Source organism: Rosa rugosa, chromosome 1 (genome assembly GCF_958449725.1).
Source record: "Rosa rugosa chromosome 1, drRosRugo1.1, whole genome shotgun sequence".
Classification (NCBI taxonomy): Eukaryota; Viridiplantae; Streptophyta; class Magnoliopsida; order Rosales; family Rosaceae; genus Rosa; species Rosa rugosa.
The window spans coordinates 45,311,367-45,322,457 of record NC_084820.1 but is presented as its reverse complement, the minus strand read 5'-3'; the positions used below and the strand labels follow the sequence as shown (position 1 = coordinate 45,322,457).

The window sequence follows — 11,091 nt, the reverse complement described above, 5'->3', positions numbered from 1 at the left end:
CACACCAATGATAATTTTTGTTTGCAGCTGTTCAAAAAGTTTTGAAGTCACAAAAGTACTGAGAAAGACTAGCCAATGTTTAAATTTCAAAAATATTGCTCGACGCATATTTTTTGGAAAGCAAATTACACTACTAAAGCATGGGGATCTTGATCACTCTTTGGATCTAAGTTGGTACTTGGGTGGGAGGTCTTCGGCTAAATGTTCTCTATGCGTTTAATTTTGATTTATTGACTCGAGTTGCTCCAAAAAGGTGCTCATTATAGTCTTTAGTCATTTCCTCAAAAAATAAATGATAAAACTTCGGCATAATGGTTTGGAGGTTCGAGCTTGGTGCAACGGCTTAACGCTCTGCCTCCAATCTAGATCAATTTCGTTTAGGGTGCCGAAGAGACTTTAAGTTGAAATGTCCTTTCCTTTTTTCTTCTCCAAAGAAAAAGGATAATGGTAAAAAGGTAAATAATGGATAAGCTGGCATTGATTGATCGTTGTAATAAACTGAAGACTGTAGATTGCATGAGTGCAGACGGCAAAGAGACTTCACTGGGCAGTCTGGTATTTACTTTTCACTTTTGTTTAGTAAATTAGTTTCTGTCGCGATTTTGGGTGGTGTGGTAAATTTTTCTGTTTGTTTCTGTCTTGAGGTTTGCTGGTGCCGTGAGGGATTGAACTTTGACATTATGGAGAAGAAGTTATTTTTCTGCAGCTTTCTTCTCTCTAATTTCTTCAGCTTTGACATTATGCCTGGCATACATGATTCGTTTTCTAGTTTCTTTACTGGCATACATGATTCGTTTTCTAGTTTCTTTACTTTACTCTTCTTTCTTTCTTTCTTTCTCTCTTTCTCATTGGGGGTTTGGGATGGTTTTTGCTTTTCTGTACTTTTTGACATTTTGTGGTTTCGTGCTTTACTGCAAGTCTTCCCTTTTCGTTTGAGACACGGGGCTAGCTTCTTCGCTATTTCTACCCCGTTTCCTCTCTTTGAAATTCTCTGTGTTTCAGATATAAAAAGAAGAAAGTATCATGACAGAAGACCCTGGAAGACTTTGATCACAATAAGCTTCCCTAAACGCCACGAGTGTCTCTGTGATAGGTGACATCAATGGATAGGGCCACAACATTTTTTTTTATTGGACCAGGCAGGGCCGAGCTTTTTAAAAAAAATTAAGGCCCAAGGCGGTCCATGGACTCAAGGCCTTACGGGCTTTTTAGGTCGGGCTTTTTAGATGGGCAAGGCCGAGCCCATTGTATTTATATGTAATGTTATTTTATTAAATAAAAAGCTATAAAAAACTATATATATACCCAACTATACATTGTGGGAAATAGCTAGAAAGTAAAATAAGGCCCTTCAATTCTTTTTTTTTTTTTGAAAAGAAAAGTTCATTGAACTAGTTATTGAAATCACTCAAGAGGGCATCCCAATGGGAAGCATACAAAGGCCAGAAGTGGCTTGGCCTTCGAGCTAAGATAGAACAAGCCAGAAAGTGTACTATACCAACTAGTTGTCATTTTACAATAAAATACTGCTTTGAAATTTTTCTAGAGAAACTGGCAAAAACTAAAGGTAAATCCTCAGTCTCCTCAAGATAATTACTACCAATACAACTATTGTCATGACCTTGAGAATTGTAGACCCAACGATTAGAATCTACAATCTGGGCATCTAAAAGATCAGCAGACCAATCAAAACTAGACTTGTCCCAGCCTAAAACACACTGCTCGCCAAGGCAAGCAATTGTGGTACTTACAGCGTGATCACACTGAGGCTTTTTATAAAATATAGCAATGAGCCGTCTACCTGAAAATAAAATCAGCAAACCCGAACATATAGAATTAGCATAAAAGAACAAAACCTCATGGGTCCCAAATCTAGACCCATAGAGAGGTCTGGCCTAACAGAAGGTTGAACTGGGCCTAGAAGCAGCTCAAATTCTTGAACCGTTGATCTGATCTGGACACCCAAGATCGGGCACCCTTTTGCAGCAGCCTATTGTCGTCCAAAACTACCGTCGTTTGTGCCCTGGCCGACCACCTTTCATGCACCCTCTACCTTCCTGTAACACCACCATCAATATCAGAACCTGGAGTCCGAGTGGCCAAACCCAGAACCAAGACCAGAATAGGTAGATCCCTCAGGTGCGGCTGTGTAAGATCGCCTCCAACCAAGGCCATACCAACATCTCCAGCATTCACTGCATCAAGGCTACCCACTAGAGAAGAACCTAGCCGCCTCTCAACAGTGTCGCAAACCGCCCCGACCTAGATTCTGAATCGCCTCCCCCGACAGCAAGGACGGCTTAGGAGTCGTCCACGGAGTGGCCGTGGTAAAAAGCTGATCAGTGCTATCAGTAATACCCACCAACTCTGTCTTGTCTTGCCATTCCTCACGTCGAGGGTAAGGGCGACCAGTCACAAGCAAGTACATCAAGAAGAACGAAGGTCTGAGGTGACGAGAACCTCCATATGAACCGCACAATAAGGACAACAATGGTAGGGTTACGAGAGAAAAACCTCTCGCTCGTGGTTTTCATTCTTTTTATGTATAAGCCCCTTGTGGGGGTGGTCAATTAATTTGACCATGCAATCAAGGCAATTAAAGAAAAGTAATGGCAGCAGTAAGTGCGACAGTTAATGTAGCCGTAAATGCGACGGTTAATGCGACATTTAGTGTGGCAATCATGGCCGCCAATAAGTGACGGTTATTACAGGAGTAACTGCGGCCTTAATGGTGGCGTGCCGCTCAAGTCACTGCAACTTACTGTGCAAGTTTACTTGTAGCCCACGCCGAAATACACCTACAAATAGGCTGCTTGACGTCGAGGTAAGCCATCGAATTCCAATTCTCTCTACTCCACTACTAAGAAACGTACTGACTTAGGCATCAGAGAGTTTTCTACAGGTACCCCCCTCCTCCTCGAGCCGACGGTCAAACTTCAAGTCAACGCTCGAGGGAAGTTTCTCTATTGTTCCCGGTCAGCTCCCGCTCCAGTCCGCATTCATTGGTGAGTCAAACTCCTCTAAGGAATTTTTCTGCACCAACACCCCTCAATTCATTCTTTTCAAACATTTTGTTTAACGGGTAAGGATATGGTATGTTAATATTTCTCATACATCAACTATTTTTACCACTTTGAGGACTCATTTTATCACTTGAGGACTCATGTGGTAACTAAGAAAATTTACCACTTTAAGGACTAATATTACTATTTTGATGACTCATTTTACCATTTTAAGGTAATTGTATGCATGTCATACGTTAACACATTGTAGAATTTCCCTTATTTAACACCATGTCAGAACAAAAGGAAAATAGAATAATATTTTAATTTATTTAGCAATGCTTGCTATATTTTAGTTAAATTTTAGCTAAACTAGCTAAAAAGTTATTTTTGCTAGTCATTTTTAAAAATATGTCTAAATCAATTCTCTCTATTTTAGCTAATTTTGAATTGATTTCTATATGAAGATTAAATAATTTATATGTATTTATAAATTACATAAAATAACTTAAAAGAAATGTTTTAAATTATAAAGTGTCTCACCTCCCTCTCTATATTGAAGAGTAAGATAGCTAAAAGTTATAATAGAGAGCCCCTAAACTAGAGTTTTTATGAAATGGAAGCATAAAACAATATGCATAATTATTTTTTTAAACATTTCATTGAACATTTTGTCACTATTTCAAAAAATATATATAGACCAACTATAAATTGTGGGAGCAAATCAATCTAAAGATTTCTCATATGGATCCCTGTTGACTAAAATGAATAGCAAAAATAGCATTGAGGGGAATGAGGGCTACCAAAAACAAGCCTAATTGCAGTGCTAGGTCACTATGTACCATTTACATTGAAACCTTGTATCGGTTAAGAATAAATCTAGCATATAGGAATAGTCTACATAGTACTATAGCGACCTTTCACCACTAAGACTAAAAGTAGGACGGATGCTGTGAATATATTGCTTTTACTAAATTAGGGGGAATGAAAGAATAAACTAAAATGAGAATAATCTGCGTTGTGTAAACCTAACATTCCATTAGATTGTCCTTTTCAATTTTCATACATTAGCGGAATGACATTAGTCAATCCAATATGGGAATTTGATGAGTGCCACTTAAAGATACTCCTCAATATCCAAAATAAAACATATCAATACCTTTTCCTTTTTACAAAGTCAAAAAGTCACTTACAAGATGTCATCGTTTGGATTTCCAGAAAGCATGGTAGTATGGTTAGCAGGGAGAACATTTAATCATATGAGCATGTGTTGATGTAGAGGACAAGATCATTGCAAAATGGACCAAGAACTAAAAAAAGTAAGAATTGTCAAGTGCGTTGTTAACTTAGTGATTAATTTAATGTTGCCGAGCAGCCCAATTATTTTTATTTTATTTAACAAATAAACAAGAACTGGATTGGACAACCACTGCAAGTGGCCTAGTGGTTCTTGCATTGTTGGGTGTGCTCCCCAACCTAGGTTCGAACCCCGAAGCTGTCAAAGTGGCTAGGCACTGTGCTGCAATGCACAATTGGAGCATTTCACATGCGCCGAAGGGGTTTATCTTGGGCCTAGGAAGCCTTTGGGTTCCCCTTGACAAAGTCAAAAAAAAAAAAAAAAAGAACTGGATTGGACAAAAAATAAGATTACACCAGAAAGCCCAACCAACAAGTCAACTAAATTAAATAAATGAAAATAAATCTGGCGGTGGCCCTGGCCTTTTGGCCTCACTAAAGCCGCATGGCTTTGTTGTCGGGCGGGATTTGAATGATTGCCTATGTAGCTCTTGGGATGGAGTAGCTAGATCAAGGTTTTTGCAGGGTTTGTTCTTGGCAACGATTCCGGTGGTCGTCTCTGTATTCCAATAGCCGTGTTGCCCTGGATCGGAGGAACTCATTTTGACAGCGCCAGCTTGGGGTTTCGAAGGAGGCAGGGGTCGTGAGTTGTTGAATCGAGCAATCCGGTTTTAGGAGTGGCATGGGTCGTGACGGCGTGGTCTGAACGATGTTGGTTGTGGCGGCGTGGTTCGAACGGAGTCAAGGCGGCAAGCGGAAGTGCATCAGAGGCTTCTGGTATGGCGATGGTTGCTGGGTCAAGTCAAGGCTACCTTGATGGGCCTTGGTTGGGTCATTCCTCACTGGGCTGCCTTTTGGGCTTCTATGGTGGGCTGGGGTGTTTACCCTAGGCCAATCACTATGTTTTTAGTTTTGTCTAATTACAATAAATTTCTTGTATTTAGGAAGCTAAGCACCGAGAGTCTCTGCTACCTCTACGTATTTGAATGTATATTGAGTATGTCTATTTGTATGTATCACTTGTGGGTACTACCACTATCTTCTTGTCTGTCTATGTCCTTAAATGACAGCAGAAAAGTATGTAATGGCCTATTCTGGCTTGTGATGAATATACTATTTCCCTTGATTAAAAAAAATGATTAAATACTGTTTACTCCCTATACTTATCGGGTTTTATCATTTCAGTCCCTGACCTTTGAATTTTTCACCTAAAAAGTCTCTGAACTCTCAATTTCCTCCCAATTGGTCCCTGCCGTCAAAATTTTCTGTTAAAGTTGCTGAAAATGTCTATTATGCCCTCACTTACTTTGTTTTTTTTTAAATTTATTTTTTCTCTCTCTTTTATTTCTTTTTTTCATTTCACCTCTTGAAGGTCTGTGGATTGGAACCATCTTGATGAGGAGATGAACAGAAGGAGGCGAGAGAGCCGAAAGAAGAAGAAGAGGTAAAAAGAAAAAAAAAAAAAAAAAAAAGAGGAAGAGAAATATATATATATTTTTTAAGTAAATGAGGGTATAATAGACTTTTTAGGAGAAGATAACGGAGTTTTTGACGGATGTTTGACGGCAGTGACCAATTGGGAGTTCAGGGACTTTTTAGGTGAAATTCGAAGGTCAGGTACTGAAACGATGAAACCTTATAAGTATAAGGAGTAAGCAGTATTTAACCAAAAAAAAAAAAAGAAAAAAAAAATCGTAGCCCAAACCAAGAGGACGACACCGCAACAATTTCTGCATCTCTGCCATCGAGAGTACACCAATCTGCACAACCAAAAAGATTGAGAGACCTCGTAGAGGCTCCAACTACGATCCAAATGATGAACACCAAAATAATTTTAATCTAAATACACAAGAAAGAATAACCCGTACTCTCAGATCTTCCCAGTATCGGAGAAATTCTTCCGCCACCAAAGGGTGAACAATTCCTTGTTGCAATACATGGTGCAAAGCCATAGGCTCTAGTGGGAAAATTTCACTTAAAATGAAGTTCCGATAAGCAAATTCACAAAAGATGGCAACAAAGAAAAGATAAGGACCGCTGGTAACAGCTGCACACAAGGTGAGAGAAGTAAAGAACACTATATCTAATGGATATAGTGTTCTTTACTTTTAAACACACACACACACACACACACACACACATATATATATAGGGAGAATCAAGAGAGGACCTTCTTAAACTTGAAAAGTGAGGATGTTTTTATCTTTAGGATGTATTTTAATAATCACAACCACTCATTCTCTAGTTACCTACACACATATCTCCTACAAAAATTAGCCAAATCGAAAAATATTTAACCATTAATTTGATTAGCACAATATTCGTTTTAATTTTATCTAACAGACTACATCTGTTACACAATTTTGAATGACCAAATGATTATGGATTTGGTTGATTTTTTGTAAACATCATTCTTGCATAAGAATCTAAAGGATCAACGGTTGAGATCATTGAATTAGGTCACATACTTGTGTAAAATAACAAAAATCCTCAAATCTTTAAAGTAAGGGGGTTCTCTCTAGAACGGGCCTTATATATATATATATATATATATATATATATATAGAGAGAGAGAGAGAGAGAGAGAGAGAGAGAGAGAGAGAGAGGACCTCCTTAAACTTGAAAGTGAGAATGTTTTTATTTTTAGCTTGTATTTTAATAATCTAAATCATTCATTCTCTAGTTACATACACACATGAATCATACAAAAAATTAGCTAAATATGAAAATGTTTAACAATTTGATTAGCACAATATTCAATTTATTTTTATCTAACGGACTATATTTGGTTACAAAATTTTGAATGACTAAATGATTATGGATTTGGTTGATATTTTGTAGACACTATTCTTGCATAGGAATCTAAAGGATCAACGGTTGAAATTATTGAATTAGGTCTCAAACTAGTGTAAAATAGTAAAAATCCTCAAATTCTTAAAGTAAAGATGTCATCTCTAGAACGAGCCTATATATATATATATATTAGAAATGGTTGGCCATTACTATTGCCTCAGGCCTTGATATTATTGATGAAACTGCAAAATATAAAAGGACATACATGATGTCTAAATTCTGAATTACAATAACTAAAATTTCTTGACAAATGCAATTTTGTTAAAGGAAAAGCACATTATGTGCCTTCGTCAGTTTCTTTGACGAAGAGGGAATCAAGGAATTGCAATCACATCACAATAAACATTTATTATCATTATTGTAATTGATGTTAATTAATGTTTCCATTGTAATTCGATCCCTATATAAAGGGGCGGCTATGAAATGAAATGAGTAGACCAATTCCAATTTCATTTTACTTTTACACGTTATCAACACGCTCAGAGCCAATAGCCAAGAAAAAAACCCTAGCTTCGAGAAAAAACTCAAATCCTAGAAGAGAAAAAAAAACTGTATCTTCCTCTTTTTTTCTGCCGCCACCCTAAAAAAAAAAAAATTCTTCCTTCTGCCGCCAGCCTACACGGGCCTCCAGCCCAACCCACCTGCAAAAAAAAAATTGTTTCTAGTTTTACCAAAAATGATACTGTCGATTCTTTTAATTCGGATACATATTCTAGATTGTTCAGAGAGCTTTCCCAAATGTAGCTCTAATGAGTTAAAATTACAAAATAAAGAAATTAATTCTCACTTAAATTTAGTCTTATCTGATTACACATTTAATTTCTCTTGAATGGAAATCTAGAATATATATCCAAATTAACAACGTTTTCTATTTCTACATGTTCGCCAACTCAGACCATTGTCATTCAGACATTGAACAAATCCTCAATATTTTGTTTAAGACCTGTATTGTAACAGGGTACCTATAATTAGTAGTAATTAGAAGATATGGAAACCGGCATAAATGTCTTCTCTGTAATAGTTGAAGGAGCCTTAAATGCGTTTTTTCTGTTCACAGGCTGAATTATATCTACTACGAAAACCTTCATATGATTCATAAGCCCTTTTGATAAAAAAAAATAAAAACCAAGGAGAGCATTTCCTACTGGCCAACATCTTCTCAATTTTCTCCTTCTGGCTTACTTTGCTCTCTCTATAATTCCCTAGCTTTTTTAGTACTTTTAAGCCATGGCTGAGAATCTTGCAACCAATGGAAGCCATGTTCTCAATGTTGAAAATGACAAACCTTGCTCCAATACCAATCAAGAATCAAGCAGTAGCTTTTTCTATGTACCCTTTATGCAGAAGGTGACATAAATCTTGTTACTTTCCTTAATTTTTGGTTCAAGCGTACAATTGAAAAATGTGATCATTTAGTTTTAAAATGATTCCATCAAATGTTTAAAGTTGAGATCTTTTAATTTTCAGGTGATTGCTGAGGTGTTGGGGACATACTTTTTGATATTTACGGGTTGTGGGTCTGTGGTGGTGAATTTGAACACAGAAAATACGGTGTCGTTTCCAGGGATTGCAATAGTTTGGGGACTGGTTGTGATGGTCATGATTTACTCTGTTGGTCACATCTCTGGTGCTCATTTCAATCCTGCTGTCACTATTGCTTTTGCTACCACCAAGAGATTTCCATGGAAACAGGTGAGCTAACTGCTAACCAAACTAAACCTGCATGTGATATTATTTTGTTAATATCTTTCCCTTAGAAATCGTAAACTACCCAAACGCAGTATGAAAATCAATGTGTAACTTCTTGATTACTGTAAGAATGAGAAGTTTTCCAGAGGGCATTGTTTAGTAGTTTTGGCTTAGTCAAGAGTATATGTGATCCTTCAAACTCTCTATGTCCCCTTTCACCAAAAAAAAAGAATAATAAAATCTTTTGAACAAATTGTGTTGTATATTCACAGCGAGTTTGGCATTGCTTCTAAAATTGACCAAAAACTATTTCTACAACAAAAAATTGTTATTTTATGAGTTATATATAGATGGCTTGGAAGCACTTCGATGCTAGCAAATCTAAAACGTGCCCTTGCTATCGAGGAGCTAGTGCCTGCACTTCATGCATAATTTACACCACAATGTCTCTTATTAACCAACCACAACTTGATGAATACCCATCTTTTTAATTCAATGTGCTTTTTGTTATTTGATCTTCTCTCTATAGGTACCCCCTTATATTGCTGCTCAAGTCCTTGGATCAACATTTGCAAGTGGTACACTTAGACTACTGTTTAACAAGCATCAAGATCACTTTGTAGGAACAAGTCCTAGTGGAACTCCCTTGCAGTCTTTCGTGATCGAGTTCATAATCACATTTTACCTCATGTTTGTTGTTTCTGGTGTTGCTACTGATAACAGAGCGGTTAGTACTATACTACTATTCTACCTGTACCTCTACTGCAGCACTGGTCCTGAACTCTGGAGTTTTTCAGTTAAAAACTACCTAATATGACTACCTGATGACGTGGCTGGTGAATAAACTTGCTTAACCTAATGAATCCTGATATAATTGGTATTTGTGTGTGTGTGTATATATATATATATATATATATATATATTATCATATTGCATAATTTGACCCATATATTCCAAATTGTCTGCATCGTGAAATCTGTTATATTAAAAACTGTCACTAATAATATTCTAAAGCTGTTTGCGTATGCAGATCGGAGAGCTTGCTGGGCTTGCAGTTGGCTCCACTGTTCTTTTGAATGTGTTGTTTGCAGGGTATTAACTTCCTTATTAATATCTTCACAATATGATCTCTTCATATCCATCCGTATTTAATTAATGATAAATAGTGAAATGTTCTTCCTTTTGGAAGCTTCTATAGGTCAAACTAAGAACTTTGTCTTACTTTGTTTTTCATTCTATTAGTATGTCTGATTAGGGCATATTTTGCAGGCCAATTTCAGGAGCATCAATGAACCCAACAAGAAGCTTAGGACCTGCAATAGTATCAAACCATTGCAAAAATCTGTGGATTTACATTGTGTCACCAATTCTTGGAGCTGTATGTGGTGCCTTGGTCTACAATGTAATCAGATTTACAGATAAGCCACTGCGTGAGCTCACCAGGAGTGGCTCTTTCTTGAAAGGCGCATGCCGTACCTAATTGATGAAAATAGAAGAATGAGGGATTTGCTAGGCAGAAAGTGATCTAATTGTGGGTTAGGGAGAAGAGAAGTAAAGACTATAAAAATCTCCGACAGCTTCCCTAGGGAGGTGAAGTTTAGAGAAATTGTCGAGATGCTCTAAAGACCATTTACGCATCATTTTGTTTATTTTCTCCGAAAGTGGGGTTAAGAGCATCCTCATAGTAGGTCAAAAGTCAAATGTTTTTAGCCTACTGAAAACAAAATATTCTCTCAAATATGCATATTTGGCTTATCAACAAAAAGTAGCGGTGCTGCCACCGTACACCAAATTCTATAAGCCAAAAATCAAATATCATCATAATTTTGTTGTTTTAATTTATGTTGTTGTTCATATTTTAGTACATCACATTCTACCACTCTTTTTCCCAGCTCGGAATATATCTTCGAGTATGGTTTTGACGAGGCTATCAATAAAACTAATCTATTTTGTTATATGGAAATAAGTATATCATACAAATTAGTGATTACACATTTATTTTAAAAATTCTAAACATATCAAATATTGGGCTCATATTGAAGATCTCAAGAAGATCTTTACAATGATATAGTTTTAATATTTAGTAACATTATAAATAACATATATATATATATATATATAGAAAAATTTGTTTTCCTTCAATGCATAATACATGTTCATAAAGAAATAGTGGGGCCCACCATGTCAGCCCAAATTTTGCCTATAAATTTTAGCTAGGCCAAATTTTTTTCTTGATCTTTGAAAAATAGCT

General features: G+C 36.7%; 1 protein-coding gene across 1 annotated transcript; it reads left to right on the top strand.

Moving 5' to 3' along the window:
• Positions 1 to 8,378: 8,378 nt before the first annotated feature.
• On the top strand, positions 8,379 to 10,320 carry LOC133738569 (aquaporin NIP1-1-like). The gene is made up of 5 exons (XM_062166129.1): positions 8,379 to 8,498; positions 8,619 to 8,843; positions 9,370 to 9,567; positions 9,871 to 9,932; positions 10,110 to 10,320. The coding sequence occupies exons 1-5, from the start codon at positions 8,379 to 8,381 to the stop codon at positions 10,318 to 10,320; spliced, it is 816 nt and encodes a 271-aa protein (XP_062022113.1).
• The last annotated feature ends 771 nt before the right edge of the window (positions 10,321 to 11,091 follow it).